The 18,046-nt window shown below is 39.4% G+C and overlaps 1 protein-coding gene across 1 annotated transcript in view; it reads right to left on the reverse strand.

The window, feature by feature from the left end:
- Window positions 1–15,472: 15,472 nt before the first annotated feature.
- Window positions 15,473–18,046, reverse strand: part of kcnb1 (potassium voltage-gated channel, Shab-related subfamily, member 1) — a 163,801-nt gene continuing 161,227 nt past the window's right edge. Inside the window, exon 3 of the mRNA XM_061923585.1 lies at window positions 15,473–18,046. This exon is cut by the window's right edge and continues 145 nt beyond it. Coding sequence (XP_061779569.1) covers window positions 16,359–18,046 — 1,688 coding nt within the window. The 3' untranslated portion in view covers window positions 15,473–16,358.

Here is an 18,046-nt window from a genome sequence, read left to right on the forward strand (position 1 = left end):
ATGGATTTGTTATATTACAAAATATGCATCTGATTAAATTCAAGTTTGATTAAAATTAGTTCTGCTTAGCTTATTAAAAGTATGTGTGGATGTGTGCATCTATGAAGGGTCTGCGTGAGCAAAGTATGATTGTCCAATGTGATTTTACCGGAAAATTCAATAAAATATATTTGCAAAAAAAAAAAAAAGTATGTGTGAGACACAAGCTGAATGTCTCAATAGGTTGCCTGTATTGTACAGATTATGTTTTTTACTGTAAAGCTGTGTGGTATTGAACACACCAAGAAGGCTGCTTATGGGAGGATCAAGTGCTTGAAACACTAACCCCTTGTTTCCTGCACACTTTTAGCTTGTTAGTCCAACTCTTTCATGTTTAACTGTTTTATGTCATTAATATTTCATCCTATCCTCTTGTTTCTTATTTGGGTAATCATATCAAATTAAAATGTTCGTAATTGGCTATAAAAACATGGTATAATATAACATATATATATATATATATATATATATATATATACATATATATATATATATATATGTGTATGTATGTATGTATGTATGTATGTATATATATATATATATATATGTGTATGTATGTATGTATGTATGTATATATATATATATATATATATATATATATATATATATATATATATATATATGTGTATGTATATATATATATATATATAGTACAGGCCACAAGTTTGGACACATCTTCTCATTCAATGAGTTTTCTTTCTTTATTTTCATGACTATTTAGATTGTAGATTGTCACTGAAGGCATCAAAACTGTGAATGAACACATGTGGAGTTATGTACTTAACAAAAAAAGGTGAAATAACTGAAACCCTGTTTTATATTCTAGTTTCTTCAAAATAGCCACCCTTTGCTCTGATTACTCTTGGCATTCTCTCGATGAGCTTCAAGAGGTAGTCACCTGAAATGGTTTTCACTTCACAGGTGTACTTGAAGTTCATCGAGAGAATGCCAAGAGTGTGCAAAGCAGTAATCAGAGCAAAGGGTGGCTTTTTTGAAGAAACTAGAATATAAAACATGTTTTCAGTTATTTCACCTTTTTTGTTACACAGGGTTGCTATTTCCTTATATTTTAGTCAAGTATTTTAAATACTGTAAACATTGTATGCTATATGCTAATATGAGCTAGCAGCTACACAACAGCTAAGCACGCAAGCTAGACAAAGGTAATATTTTAACAATATTGCAACACATTTGTCAATATAAACAAGTACCAAATAATTATAGTTGGATATTACTTACACATACAAAGTCTCCAAGATAGAGGCGGATTAGAAAGTATCTAGTAACAAACGTGTCCGTACCATTCAACTTACTGTTATTATTAAATATAGTGACCACCAAACTATAGACCATATAGTTTGTGTGTAAACGTCATATTTTGTAACATGTTTTACACGTACACAATCTGACCTTTAAATCTTCTTAAGTCTTGTTTTTAATTGGAATTCTTGTGTATTTGAGATGATCTTCATGACCAAAGGATGGATGAAGCACCTGAGGGAGGCTCAACAGGTGTGTATGAGTTAGCGCCACTCACATGTGCAGGTGACAGAGGACTAACAGGTGAGCGTAATGACCAAATATGGGCAAGGAAGCACAACAAACAAATATGACTCAAACTGCAACATCTCTGTAGACTCAAATAACATGAGAGTACATTTTATTATCAAGCTTTATAGTTTTATGACATTTATTTGTGTCCATCTATTTTGTATTTAATACTGAACACTAATTTGGTGTGTGATTTTGCAATGTCATTAATATTGCTTGATTAGAGTTACGTTATCTTGTTGGCAGGTTAAACGCTTGTGATAATATGTTAGTAAATAATTTATATGCTTTTTTCCCCCCTGGTATGTCGCCTACTTAAAGGTAATGGCTGAACACATAATTATTTATAGTCTGCAAAACGGTATATGATGGTCAGACCAAAGAGAAAATGAAATTGGAAAAAAAGTTTATTATCCCCCAAATTATTTTAAGAAATTGTAATAGAATCAAATGGTTTTTTTTTGTTTGTTTGTTTTTAAAGTTGTAATATTACACAACTAGGCTGTATTGCTTTTGTAAGTGGTAATATTGTCACAATAAAAGTACTTTTTAAAAAAAAAGCTTTTATACCTCAAAAATATAACAATTATTTTTTTGAGCTATTGCAATAATACAATTCATCCATCCACTTTCTACCGTTTGTTCCTCTTGGGGTCGCGGGGTGTGCTTGAGCCTATCCCAGCTGCATTCGGGCAGAAGGCTGGGTACACCCTGGACAAGTCGCCACCTCATCGCAACTATCCATCCATCCATTTTCTACTGCTTGTCCCTTTTGGGGTCGCGCTAGAGCCTATCCCAGCTGCATTCGGGCGGAAGGCGGTGATCTATTTCATTTGCTTATGTTTTAAAGTTGTATACTTAATTGAATGCAATTTATCTTTTTAGTTTGCTATACTGCAAGGATTAAAACTATTAGTTATATTATTAAAGTAATACAACTTTATTTTTAGTTGTAATATTGCAATAACAAAACTGTAATATGGTTGAGATGAGGGGGCGACTTGTCCAGGGTGTACCCTGCCCTCCGCCTGAGTGTAGCTGGGATAGTCACCAGCCACTCTGAGAGGGACAAGTGGTAGAAAATGGATGGACGTTTGAACAATAAAATGAAGACTTCCACTAGATGGTGACAATATTGCGGCTCAGAATGTTGAAGCAGTCCCTCCCCCGCCCAGCAGGAGGCAGCATCTCAGTGGCTTCTGTCCCAGTGACCTTACCTTCGTCTCCATGACCACCTCTTCCTCCTCATGGTGCAGGAATTCATTGTCATTGTTGCCAAGACAACAAAGAAAGTCAGACATGGCCGATGAAAATGTAAAGTGATCTGCTTTATTTCGTCGGGAGGAGAATTAGAAACATTTGAGGACGTTGACACACTTTTTAAGATCCTTACAAGACAAGATGGCGCCGTGTGAGTCATCAGCGGCCACAACAATACGACATGCAGCAACAACACATTTGATACACAAACTACAGCATAGAAAGTCAACGGGTAGAAATGTTTTGTCTTGGTTTGTACAAAACCGAAGCTGGGACCTACAAACAACATTTTAGAAGAATCTTCTTCCATCTTTGTACTTCTTTTTTTTTTTTACAAAGACTGATGGCTTAGGCAAAGTTGGGCTCGATTCCACTGAGAGCTTTAACGCGTAGAAAAATAGAAGTTGTGTTGTCACTTTTTCTCTTCACTTCATGCTTTTTCTTTTCGCTTCTCCTGGAGAAAGATGGACTATATACAGGTAAAAGCCAGTAAAGTAGAATATTTTGAAAAACTTGATTTATTTCAGTAATTGCATTCAAAAGGTGTAACTTGTACATTATATTTATTCATTGCACACAGACTGATGCATTCAAATGTTTATTTCATTTAATTTTGATGATTTGAAGTGGCAACAAATGAAAATCCAAAATTCCGTGTGTCACAAAATTAGAATATTACTTAAGGCTAATACAAAAAAGGGACTTTTAGAAATGTTGGCCAACTGAAAAGTATGAAAATGAAAAATATGAGCATGTACAATACTCAATACTTGGTTGGAGCTCCTTTTGCCTCAATTACTGCGTTAATGCGGCGTGGCATGGAGTCGATGAGTTTCTGGCACTGCTCAGGTGTTATGAGAGCCCAGGTTGCTCTGATAGTGGCCTTCAACTCTTCTGCGTTTTTGGGTCTGGCATTCTGCATCTTCCTTTTCACAATACCCCACAGATTTTCTATGGGGCTAAGGTCAGGGGAGTTGGCGGGCCAATTTAGAACAGAAATACCATGGTCCGTAAACCAGGCACGGGTAGATTTTGCGCTGTGTGCAGGCGCCAAGTCCTGTTGGAACTTGAAATCTCCATCTCCATAGAGCAGGTCAGCAGCAGGAAGCATGAAGTGCTCTAAAACTTGCTGGTAGACGGCTGCGTTGACCCTGGATCTCAGGAAACAGAGTGGACCGACACCAGCAGATGACATGGCACCCCAAACCATCACTGATGGTGGAAACTTTACACTAGACTTCAGGCAACGTGGATCCTGTGCCTCTCCTGTCTTCCTCCAGACTCTGGGACCTCGATTTCCAAAGGAAATGCAAAATTTGCATGGTTGGGTGATGGTTTGGGGTGCCATGTCATCTGCTGGTGTCGGTCCACTCTGTTTCCTGAGATCCAGGGTCAACGCAGCCGTCTACCAGCAAGTTTTAGAGCACTTCATGCTTCCTGCTGCTGACCTGCTCTATGGAGATGGAGATTTCAAGTTCCAACAGGACTTGGCGCCTGCACACAGCGCAAAATCTACCCGTGCCAACTCCCCTGACCTTAGCCCCATAGAAAATCTGTGGGGTATTGTGAAAAGGAAGATGCAGAATGCCAGACCCAAAAGCGCAGAAGAGTTGAAGGCCACTATCAGAGCAACCTGGGCTCTCATAACACCTGAGCAGTGCCAGAAACTCATCGACTCCATGGCACGCCGCATTAACGCAGTAATTGAGGCAAAAGGAGCTCCAACCAAGTATTGAGTATTGTACATGCTCATATTTTTCATTTTCATACTTTTCAGTTGGCCAACATTTCTAAAAATCCCTTTTTTGTATTAGACTTAAGTAATATTCTAATTTTGTGACACACGGAATTTTGGATTTTCATTTGTTGCCACTTCAAATCATCAAAATTAAATGAAATAAACATTTGAATGCATCAGTCTGTGTGCAATGAATAAATATAATGTACAAGTTACACCTTTTGAATGCAATTACTGAAATAAATCAAGTTTTTCAAAATATTCTAATTTACTGGCTTTTACCTGTATGTACTGTATGCACTGCACTGCATAGTACACTACTATACACACAGTACTGTACAGTACAAAACAATGCCTAGTGTATTGTATTGTACTATACACTATGCACTGTATTCTACTGGACAGTACATTACAATACAACCTGTACTTTAAGGGGCTATAATGGAAAGTAGGCTGCGTTCACACTTTTGCTGCTTCTAACATTTTACAGAACAAACTTGTTACTTTATAGCGTTCACATCTTTGTCACGTGACCAAAGTCTGCGATAAACACGACGACTTGATTGGATAAATATTACATCACTCAAATACAGCAAATCTGTTATTTGCGGGTAATTAAAAATGTAGTTATTGACATCAATTTAAAGTTAAAGTACTCGTGATTGTCACACACACACTAGGTGTGGTGAAATTATTCTCTGCATTTGACTCATCGCCCTAGATCTGCTCCCCCCTGGGAGGTGAGGGGAACAGTGAGCAGCAGCGGTGGTTGCGCCCGGGAATCATTTTTGGTGATTTAACCCCCAATATTTTTAGGAAGTACATTATTGCATTTCATTTTTATGCCGATGATTGCCAGATTTATTTTCCCATGGCACAAAATAACACGGTTCAACGTCTTATTGACTGCCTGCACGACATCAAAGTCTGGCTTTCAGCTAACTTCCTGAGCCTAAATGAAGATAAAACAGAAGTTATGTTGTTCGGTCCAAGTCGCTCTCCCTCCCCCAACGTTGACCTCGGCACTCTGACCCCGTATCTCAGCGACTCTGTCACAAACCTGGGGGTAAAGTTTGACTCAGATTTTAAATTCGAAAAACAAATCAGCAGCGTCGTTCAAAAAAGCTTTTATCAATTACGCCAAATAGCGAAAGTGAAACCGCTTCTATCAAGACATGATCTTGAGAAATTAATCCACGCTTTTATCTCGACTCGTCTTGATTATTGTAATGCCCTGTATGTTGGCATTAGCCAGGCCTCCCTCGCCCGCCTGCAGCTCGTGCAGAACTCTGCTGCTCGTCTGCTAACACAGACCCGCAGACGTGAGCACATCACCCCTATTTTAGCGTCCCTTCACTGGCTCCCTGTGCGTTACCGAATACATTTTAAACTCCTTTTATTTGTTTTTAAATGTCTAAACAACCTCGCGCCAACCTATCTCTCCGACCTCCTTCAGCCTTACTGCCCCACCCGATCCTTAAGATCAGCCGATCAGCTGCTGTTGACGGTCCCTGACACAAGGCTGAAGCTTAGAGGTGACAGAGCTTTCGCCGTTGCTGCTCCCAAGCTCTGGAACGACCTACCCCTGAGTGTTAGACAAGCCTCCTCTCTTCCTGTTTTTAAATCTCTCTTAAAAACATACTTTTATTCCATGGCTTTTAACACTGAGTGATATCCATCCTGCAATGGCGCCCCATAATACACCTGCTGTGATCCTGTTTTTATGTTTTTATTAATTCTATTTTAATTATTTATTTTTAATCGTGTTCTGTTTGTGTTGTGTTGTGTTTGCTCGGTACTCGTTTTATCTTTTAACCTGCTCATTGTACAGCACTTTGGCTACCCCTGTGGTAAATTTTAAATGTGCTCTATAAATAAAGTTGATTTGATTTGATTTGAATTCCAACCCTTGATGCTGAGTGCCAAGCAGGGATGTAACGGGTCCCATTTTTATAGTCTTTGGTATGACTCGGCCGAGGTTTGAACTCACGACCTACCGATCTCAGGGCGGACACTCTAACCACAAGGCCACTGAGCAATAAACGCTACACCGCCTCGCTCCACCAAAAACCCCCTGCTAGCTTGACGTTTTCTGATTTCGTATCAACATTTGCAATAAGTGAGCGTTGGAATTATGAGATTAGATTTGTTTGATAATCCTCTCTTTAATTGTTATGGTACATTTAGGACAAAAGAAGCCAACAAGCATAATCCAGGTTTAAATCGTAAAGCGACGTAATGAGAGGATTTTTATAAAACTCTCAGGGAATGTCAGAAATGAGAAACAAGAAAGAAAGTGAATGACTGACAAGAAGCTTCACTCTGTTGATTGCATTCAGCTACAGAATAAAGGTGCTTTGAGCGATGCAAAGACCTTCTTGCAGCCAACACAAACATCATTTAATTTAACCTTCCATGAATTACGTATTCACTGGGTTTTGTTAGTCCGCAAAAGTATATGGATTTTGATCAAATTTCAGCAAACGTGTGGTCCGATTTGATAATAATATTAGATTCGATTTTATATTGTGCTTTTCTATTATTAGATACCCAAAGCGCTCACAGAGAAGTGGGAACCCATCATTAATTCACGCCTGGTGGTGGTAAGCTACATTTGTAGCCACAGCTGCCCTGGGGTAGACTGACGGAAGCGAGGCTGCCAGTTTGCGCTTACGGCCCCTCCGACCACCACCTGGGGCGGTATAGCTCGGTTGGTAGAGTGGCCGTGCCAGCAACTTGAGCATTCCAGGTTCGATCCCTGCTTCTGCCATCTTAGTCACTGCCGTTGTGTCCATGGGCAAGACACTTTACCCACCTGCTCCCAGTGCCACCCACACTGGTTTAAATGTAACTTAGATATTGGGTTTCACTATGTAAAGCGCTTTGAGTCACTAGAGAAAAGCGCTATATAAATATAATTCACTTCCCCTACCATTCATTCACCAGTGTGAGCGGCACCGGGGGCAAGGGTGAAGTGTCCTGCCCAAGGACACAACAGCAGCAATTTGGATGTCAAGAGGCGGGGAGCGAACCTGCAACCCTCAGGATTCTGGCACGGCCGCTCTACCCACTACGCCAGGGGTCGGCAACCCGCGGCTCTAGAGCCGCATGCGGCTCTTTAGCGCCGCCCTAGTGGCTCTCTGGAGCTTTTTCAGAAATGTATGAAAAATGGAAAAAGATGAGGGGAAAACAATCTATTTTTTGTTTTAATGTGGTTTCTGTAGGAGGACAAACATGACACAAACCTCCCTAATTGTTATAAAGCACACTGTTTATATTAAATATGCTTCACTGATTCGAGTATTTGGCGATCGCTGTTTTGTCCTACTAATTTTGGCGGTCCTTGAACTCACCGTAGTTTGTTTACATATATAACTTTCTCCGACTTTCTAGGACGTGTTTTATGCCACTTCTTTTTCTGTCTCATTTTGTCCACCAAACTTTTAACGTTGTGCATGAATGCACAAAGGTGAGTTTTGTTGATGTTATTGACTTGTGCGGAGTGCTAATCAGACATATTTGGTCACTGCATGACTGCAAGCTAATCGATGCTAACATGCTATTTCGGCTAGCTATATGTACATATTGCATCATAATGCCTCATTTGTAGCTATATTTGAGGTCATTTAGTTTCCTTTAAGTCCTCTTAATTCAATGTATATCTCATGACACACTATCTGTATGTAATATGGCTTTTAATTTTTTGCGGCTCCAGACAGATTTTTTTTTGTATCATAATGCCTCATTTGTAGCTATATTTGAGGTCATTTAGTTTCCTTTAAGTCCTCTTAATTCAATTTATATCTCATGACACACTATCTGAATGTAATATGGCTTTTAATTTTTTGCGGCTCCAGACAGATTTTTATTTTTATTTTTGGTCCAATATGGCTCTTTCAACATTTTGGGTTGCCGACCCCTGTACTAAACCATACCGCCCCTTGATTGAAGGGCTGATCCTGATCACCATCTGGATTCAGGATCTCTAAAAGGATCCGGGTGCTTTTTTTTTTTTTTTCACACATTTAGCATCTTGGCTGATGAAAAACTGAAAAGCTTGTAAAAATACTTTGACAGAGTTGTCGCACACACATACATTTTTCATGTCTGTCATTTTAACACTTCTCCATGTCTTTGGTCTGTTTAGCCTTCGCTTTTGACCTTGAGTGAAGCAAACCGCGCCAGAGTTCGCCTACAAGCGGACCCTGAGACGTCTCTCAAGCGGTCTCGGTCGACTTGTTTGGTGCGCACCAGAGTTCACACTTGACCAAACGAGGCGTACCGCACCAGGGTTCATCTGAAGCGCAGCAAAGTGTGAGTGCAGCCTAAAAGTTTTGAACGTTTCAAATCCGTAACATTTCACTTGTCATGCTCTTGAGTGTGGACTATAAAGTCACCTTAATTCATGTCACATTCTTTTTTTTTTATGTCGCCAAATTTAACAGAATAATTCAAAATCTGAAATTATAATAAACGTTTGTTAAGTAACAAGAAACATTTGACAAGATTGTGCAACAAAATCAGTAGAAAAGTAAATATGTGATTTGGGTTACTTGAAATAAAATGCTGAATATAATATAATAATAATATATATGTTATTTAGTGCTATTTTGTGTAAAATGTTTTCAAATTCATGTGACAAAACATGTTTTGTTGAAGTATTGATTGTCATCAAATGATCCCTGACTGTTTCTGTGATTGGACAAAAAATGATGATAATGATTGGCAATCGTCAGTAATCAATCAAATGTGATGATTAAAATGTTGGACATACATTGGCCTTGACTTTTGCGCATCAAATCCGTGCATTAAAAGTCCGTGAAAATCAAGGTGAATGACAGAAGCATTTATCATGAATAAGTACAATATGTATATGATAGTCTTAATGATATATTATACTTATGAAATATTACCTTTCTTTGGTGGAAATGAAATACATTTTTATTTTCATACATTAGTGGGAATGTGTGTGCTTTTTCATCAAGTATTCAATTTATCGGAAAAACAAACATTCCGTCAATTTTCTTTTAGCTTGAAAATGAAACAAAGAAAGCAACAAACGACTGAGAAGTTGTTCAAAATATTAATTTTACACTATAACAACTATTTTCTTTTTTTCAGTTTGAAAAAAACAACTTTTATACAATTATGTTATTCTTTCTCATTACAGATATATTTAATAATCCAAATGTCTGATCACAGAGGGGATTATAATCTGCACCTATTATTATTATCCACAACTTCCTGAAAAAAAAGTTTTTCTGCTGCGTCATTTCTGTTCAATCTCTAAAAGTAGCAATAAAACAACTCCTTTCATCTTAGCTTAGCATGTCGGGAAAATACGCTTTTCTTCATTTTTTGAAGCTGCTGCTTTTTCTTCACCTCACTTCACTTTAAGAAGTGAATATGAGTTCATAGTTTTTACATAACTAAGTTAGCTGTTAAAAAATGAATAGATAAATTAAAAAACAAAAGCTTTTATGTTTCTTCATTTTTCTCAAGCTGCTGCATTTGGTCCATGTTTAGAATGGATCATTTTGTAAATGTATAAAAAGTAACTTTATTGCTACTTTGTGTCATTTCCAGCTAAACGTTTTTACAAATTATTAGTTGCATTCAGTTTGTGCTTGAATGAAAATGGAGACACAAAATAGTTGCTGCTTTTAGCGACTTACTAATTGCTGAGAGTGACATTCTTCAAAGGGCGCCACAAAGATGAGGGGTAAAAAAATAAATCATATTTATATATAGTATGTACTATATTTATTAGTACTTCACTGGGATGCCGTCAATGTGGAGGCTTTCCCTTGTCATGTAGACATGATTATTGTTCTATTAAGTGTCACACGATCCTTCGCTCTAACTCTCGAACACACACACACATACGCAGAGTTACACACTCATTGTTATTCCTTTCACATTCATGCTCCCTTCAATGTACTCAAAAAAAAAAAAAGAAACAATATGAGATGTCATTTTTTCCAAGGTTCTGGTAAATTATATGCATCTTTACTGGTTTCTCTTAAAGGGCCGTACGTCTTTAAAGGCATTTTTTGATGCATGAGACATTAAAGTGCATCATTACTCTCCTAATACTACAATATTTATTTGAATATTGCTGTGTGACGCAGAAACACAATTCAAAGTGTGCTACATAGACGGGACATAGACACGTGTGTGTGTGTGTGTGCATGTGTGTGTGTTCTTGTACAGGTAGTCAGACCTTCATACCCCATTAAAACACTGAACAACGGTCACCATGGCAACCAAGCCATGGCGACCGTCTGCATCGAAGTATACCTACTTAGATGCAGGTATACTGTATATATAGCATACATACACACATAAATGTATGCATACATTTATATACGTATATACACTGCATATGCATGTACAGTATTGTATGTTTCAGTTTGTGTGTGTTATTGTGTTACAGCTCATGTGCAGTTGAATTGAGTACAAATAATCAATACAATGATGTATACATCCTTGAATTGACTGTACAATATCATCATTATTATCACCTACAGTACAGCCTCCTACTGTACTTCCCATCGCTCAAAAGCAGGCCAATGCATGCTGAACATTTGCTACTGTTTAAAGTGATGATCGGCTGGTGGGTTTAGATTAAGCCACATCATTAGGTACACCTACACAAGCGCAGATCACATTTACGCCTTTTCCTTTTTTTTTTAAAGCTGAAATGCTTTATGAGGTATCTATTTTTGTATTTATCTGCTCGATCCGTTGTTCCCAGCTTTACGGCAGTTTTTCCAAAATATAACAATTTTACTCATAATTGTGTCTCAATACAACTTTTCCCCACCTAAACGATACCGATATCGCAGGCTAAAGTATCGGCCGATACCGATATTGATCGAATAATACGATAACCGCAGGAATCCTACATACTTGTATTATTTTGTAGTGTGGAATGTTAGAAAAGGTTTGATCAAGTGAAATTAGTCAGAGAACACTAACCTATTTATTATTAACTGTTGAATATGGACTTACACTGTCTAAAAGTTGAAGTGGAGTCGTAATTTAATTTTGGTGAAACCTCGTGTTCACAATAATTTATGAAGTTAAGCTCATGACGCAGTAACTTGATCAAATAATTCGAAAAATAGTTTTGCAGTCTAAATACTTTCTAGCACATACAGTATTTGTGTGTTCGAACAGTTTTCCCGCCACACTTCACAGTTCACTTACTTCTACTACATCATGGACACCAAAGTACCATTGAGTACATTTATGTTTAAATACATTACTTTAAAGTACTTTAAGTACCTATTGAAGTTTAAAAAAGTGTGTGAAACCTGTGTGGAGGAGTTATAAAAGATGTTAAATGTAAATTTCGGATTACAAACTGCTACTTTTTTCCTAGGCTTTGAACCCTGCGGTTTATAAAACCGTGCAGCTCATTTATGTATTTTTCTTCGCTATTAAATGAGCAACCGTCCAAAAGGCGTGGAAAGAAGCAGGGCTTGTCCGGTCCCACCAATGTGCTGAAAGCAGCAAAGATAAAAATTAAAACAAAAATAAATGGTAGCGAGATATACAAAGTGAAAACAATTCAGAAGGAGTAAATTAGTGTAAAGAGGAACTTATTCATATTCTAACCAGGACCACAATGTGTATATGATTGTAATATTAGTCACTTTGCTTCAACAGTTCTTTAGTATACTTAGTAAAAAAACATCTGCTTATACCGTTTCTTAAACTGGCTCATGATAGTACATTGTTTAAGTTCTTTACTGAATCCATTCCACAGTTTAATCTCACATACCGATACACTAAATGCTTTTAAGGTTGTGCGTGAAGTAAACAGTTATTTAAAAAAAAAAAACACTGAATAAGTGTGTTATTGTTTGTGCTATGGCGCCATCTTTTGGACGAAATTGCTCACTGCAGGTGCTGCAGTAGCTGCATTGCCCTTCTTGTTTAGACTTTTCTTTAAACTTACTGGAAGTACAGTTCAGTCGTCTACAGTGTTTCTATTCGACTCCAAGCGACGTTTGTAAGTTTTACAGCATAACTAAAACCATGTTTTACTTACTAAACCGTCCCTTGTGTTATGTCTGTCGTAGTGTTTTTGTGCATATTTGTACGTGCTATGGTAATGTAATGAAGCTAGCGTTGTTAGCACTAGCTACCATGCTAACACAAGTACGAATGTTTTTATTAGTATTATTCAGAGGTGGGACCAAGTCATTGTTTTGCAAGTCACAAGTAAGTCTCAAGTCTTTGCCCTCAAGTCCGAGTCAAGACAGGCAAGCCCCGAGTCAAGTCCAAAGTCAAGACTGGAAAGTCTCAAGTCAAGTCCTAAGTCCTGCATTTTGAGTTTCGAGTCCTTTCAAGTCCTTTTAACCACAGACTAATATATTAACACAGATTGTGTATGCTTTTCAAACGCTGTATTTATTTATTAAAACAAGTGCATTTTAAATTGCAGGAAAGAAAATTGTGCTGACATTGCACTTTATAATAGCACTAATAACCAGTCATTTTAAACATTAACTCATTCCTTTACAGAACAAACACATTAAAAAATAAAGTGCAAATGTACTTATTTGTACAAAAGTGTTAACATTGAAAAAACATGACATATACGTGAACATAACAAAAAAGTTGTACTTTTTATATGTCAGGGCCCTATGCTGCATTGCATTTGCAAAAGACCAAATTAGCCAAGAGTCGTCAGTCATTTGTGCACGATGGGGGCGTAGTATGATGCCACCATGGCTGAAAACTCGCTCCACTGGAGCACTGGAGGCAGGCACTGCCAAGACTCTCATGGCCACTCGGAACAGTGAAGGAAGAGTCTTCATGTTCAATGCCCAGAACAAAAGGGGGGAGAGGGTTGTTTTGGGTTGGTGCACTACTTGTAAGTGTATCTTGTGTTTTTTATGTTGAATTAATAAAAAAAATAAAAATAAAAAAAATATTTCTTGTGCGGCCCGATACTAATCGATCCACGGACCAGTACCGGGCCGCGGCCCGGTGGTTGGGGACCACTGAGGTAAACAACCAACAGTATGTCAGAAAGCTAGCTAAAACGGTACACATATTCATAATATAGTATACATTTTAACTGACCTTTATTTTACTATTTTTGTCTTTTTTTAGGTGGCTAAAATACGCGGTGCTGCTGACCGCCGTCTAACGTTACGTGTGATATATTGACTAACGTAACCCTGCTTAAAAAAAATCACTGAACAAAAAGTATGAATAAGGTAGTGAACTGCAACAGATTCCCGTGTTTGCAATAACGTTATAACGTTAGCAGTGAGTTTACAGCCTCACTGATTTAACTACACAGCAAATAAAAGTCACGTTACTTAGCCAATAAACGTTATCTTACATTCAAAACTTACCGTTCTTTGTGCAACTTCAAATGCCGGACGAAGTTGGAAGTTGTTGCCTCTCCATCAGTAATTTTCGAACCGCATGTGTTGCATACTGCAAACCGTTTTGTGTTGACCACCTCGTAATTTTTATACCCAAACGAAATTATTTTAGGTATCATTTTTTGTTCACTGGCGTGTGGTTTGGACATGTCTTCTTCGTTGGTTGTCCTGCAATTTGATTGGATGAATGCTGTGTGATGAAAACAAAGTAGATCTAATTTGATTGGCTGTTGTACTGAGCTCAGTACAACAGCTGGTGTGCTCTAGAGCACACCAGCTGACACACGCAACGCTGATAGACAAGTACACAATGAAAAATACGGAGCGCTCCCGAATAACTTTTTCATCTTTGGGTTTTGGGGAAAGTAGCAAGTCATGTCAAGTCATGTCAATTCAAAAGGCTCAAGTCCAAGTGAAGTCACAAGTCATTGATGTTAAAGTCTAAGTCGAGTTGCAAGTCTTTTTACATTTTGTCAAGTCGAGTCTAAAGTCATCAAATTCATGACTCGAGTCTGACTCGAGTCCAAGTCATGTGACTCGAGTCCACACCTCTGGTATTATTAACCAACAATGGTATTCTCTTTGTATTGTTTCAGTTTTGTAAATTCACCAAAACGTCACCGTACACTTATTGAGTCTGTTTAGTGGGTCCATGACGATGAATCCTGTTCAGATGACTCCTGATACTGCCGTGTTACAGGCACCGTTTGGAAACAATTAAGGTGTGTAAATAAACTTATCAGCGGTTTATAGTCAGGTGCGGCTAATAAATGGAAACATATGTTTTCTTCTAAAATGCAGTGGGTGCGGCTTGCAGCTTATATCCCGGTGCGCTGTATAGTCCAGAAAATACGGTAATATTCATCCACTAAATACTTTCTTTACAGAAATTAATCAAACACTCTGCAATAATGGAGAGAACACTTTATGCTGAAAGTGTAGCAGCCGCAGCATGAAGTTATGTATTAGTGTATTAGTTTAATCAGGCATTTCAGTTAATCAAGCTTCAACAATCCAACATTTTTTTATAAGGAGCAGAGAAGCAAAACCTAATTAATTCTACCTTTTTTCTTGTCTATATGGATAGTTTATTCACTTCCTGTTTTGAAATGTGTAACAGAGAGTATGTAACAGTAGATAGGCAGCTGGTAAAACATGTATTTATAATATAATTCATAAATCCATCCATTTTCTACCGCTTGTCCCTTTCGGGGTTGCGGGGGGTACTGGAGCCTGTCTCAGCTGCATTCGGGCGGAAGGCGGTGTACACTCTAGACAAGTCGCCATTAATATATTTATATAATTTATTATATGATACTAACGCTTGTTTGCAATATTTTGATGACCTAATCGAGATGCCAAATGTACACAACAGATTCATGATCAAAACTGAGCATTGTTATTTTTAAAGTGCATTTCATACATTCATTCATTTGAGTACACTTGAAACGATTTGACATTTTCAGTTGTTTTTTTGTACATTTGGTGTGTTTGTCCTGAATTACAAGGAGAAAGAAGTTTGTTGTTTTCACTCTGTCCACAAGGTGGCATCATAATTAATATGATGTTATGATATGATTCAAATGTGTAATCTCAACGGAGTGTGTACTTTAGTAGTAGATATTTGGTAAACAACACTTCCTGACACCTTCAGAGCTTGCGCTGCATCGAGTCGACCACTGTATTGAATTGTGCAGGTGTACCTAATAAAGTGGCCTGTGTGCGTATTGTTGAATATAAAAACAATAAGAACTGTTATTTCCGTCATGTATTATGAACGACTCAGCTAACAGTGACGGTGTTGAAATGTCATGTGACAATATACTGAAGCTTCAGACGAATGATCTCGTATTCGAAGCCTTAGCAACCGTTAGCGTTGATTATGACAAATCTACTTTGCTCTTAGCTATAAAAAATAAATCAGCTTGGACAATCTTTACATGAATTATCGTCCATCGGCAGTCATCCTCACATGCACGCTCACATGCACAGATGAAGATGACTAAGGCCAGGTTTAGGAATGAAGAGCGAGAAGAAGCCGGTTGAAGGTTTTTTAGCTCTCCTGGATCGTTAAGACTACAAAAAGTGTTTTGTGGGCAGCGAGGACTTAACAAGCACATGTCGTGTGATCGTCATGTGACCTGCTGGCTACATTTCTGTCTTGCGGAATAATTGGAATGAGTCGAAAAGGGGCAGTGAAGTTCCTAGTTTTACTCCCAGAGTCGTCCTCCGTGTTTTTCATGTTCATAAGGTGAGACTTTGTGTCCTTTGTCTCTGGTTGGATGTTTCCAGAACATTCTTCTCCGTAGTTCCAACCTCAACACTCAGTGGCTTTTGTCCAAAGTATTTTGACGTCTTTTTTACCTGCGTCCCATCTCTGGTCCCACATGGTTCTCGTGAGGAAGTCCACACGTTCCCTCACGCGGGAACAGGCAGTTTTGTGCCAGCATCTTGTGTGCTGCTTCTAGATGGTTGCTTCCTCGCTGGTAGTTGATGTTAATGCTGCGCTTTGGACTGGAGCCGCTCAGCAGGCGATCTGTGGGACTGGCGTCAGAGATGTCTCGCAGGTGCTCGTCATCGTCCGTGTCAGCGTCAATGTACTTGCTGATCGAAGAGTCGTGGAAGGTGAAGACGGTGGGGGCCAAGGCGGCACTCTCTGGAGACTTGGGCGGGGTCCTGCTGCTGGCCGTTGTGTAGACGGACACTTGGGGGCTGAGCAAAGAGTGGTCGGACAGGACGGAGCTGTCCGACAGCGGCGACGGTCCGGACGCCTTGTCGTTGCGGCAGCTTTCCTTGGAGAAGAAGTTTCTTGACGCGTTGCTGGAGAACAAGAATTTTCTCGCATTTTCTGAGCAGGACGGTTTGGTGACAGTGGTGGGTGTCAGTGTGGGCGCACCGCAGGTGTTCTGTGACCAAGTTACAGTCGGACTGTTACTATGGCAAAGGTCCAACGGTGAACTCTGAGGGTATCGCAGGTTCTCCTGGAAGTCGGTAGCGCAGCTGATGTAGCTGTCGATGCTGGACAGACTCTTCATGTCGCCGACGCCTTCTCTGGTTGTCATCATCGATGGACGGTGATCCTGCATGGCACCAAGCTCGATCTCATCTCTTGACTTTCCGACCCTGGAAGCTCTGTTTTTAGCGTTGAGGTTTGGCTGTGACTGAGTCTTGGCCATTTGGGCGTACATCTCCTCCAGCTTATGAACGTTCAACTTTTGAGGACTGCAGTCCTGATTCTTCTCAGGCGATCCTAAGTGTTGCGTGTTGAAGGAGCGGTTGGAACTGGTTTCTGATGTTGCTCTCTTCGGCGTCCACTTCCAACGATTGGGTGAGAGGTGGTTATCATGAGACCTTTCATTCTTCTCCACCACCACGTCCATCAGTTCTGCACTACGGGCAAACGCCTCCTTCAAGTTCATGGAGACGATGCTACCATTTCTCTTTGCTCTCTCCAGGGCTTCTCTGCGTTTCAGAGCTTTTTCTTGTCTCTTCTGCTCCTTGTAGAACTCAGAGAAGTTGTTGACAATGATTGGAATGGGGAGCGCTATCACCAGCACTCCGGCTATGCAGCACAAACCCCCGACTATCTTGCCCAGCAGAGTCTTGGGGTAGATGTCTCCATAACCGACTGTGGTCATTGTGATGGTCGCCCACCAGAAAGAAGCCGGAATGCTTTTAAACTTGGTGTCCTCCTCATCCTTCTCTGCAAAAAACACTAGACTGGAGAAGATCATGATGCCCATGGCCAGGAAAAGAATGAGCAGGCCCAGCTCGTTGTAGCTTCTCCTGAGGGTGAAGCCCAGAGACTGAAGCCCTGTGGAGTGGCGAGCGAGCTTCAGAATACGAAGGATTCGCATGATCCGAAATATTTGGACTACGCGGCGCACATTCTGAAACTGCAACACGCTCTTGTTGGATTCCGTCAAGAAGATGGTGACATAGTAAGGCAGGATGGCCAGCAGGTCGATGACATTCAGAGGACCTTTGAAGAACTTCCACTTGTTGGGCGATGAGAGGAAGCGGAGAAGATACTCCATGGTGAACCAGG

Source organism: Nerophis lumbriciformis, linkage group LG28 (genome assembly GCF_033978685.3).
Source record: "Nerophis lumbriciformis linkage group LG28, RoL_Nlum_v2.1, whole genome shotgun sequence".
Classification (NCBI taxonomy): Eukaryota; Metazoa; Chordata; class Actinopteri; order Syngnathiformes; family Syngnathidae; genus Nerophis; species Nerophis lumbriciformis.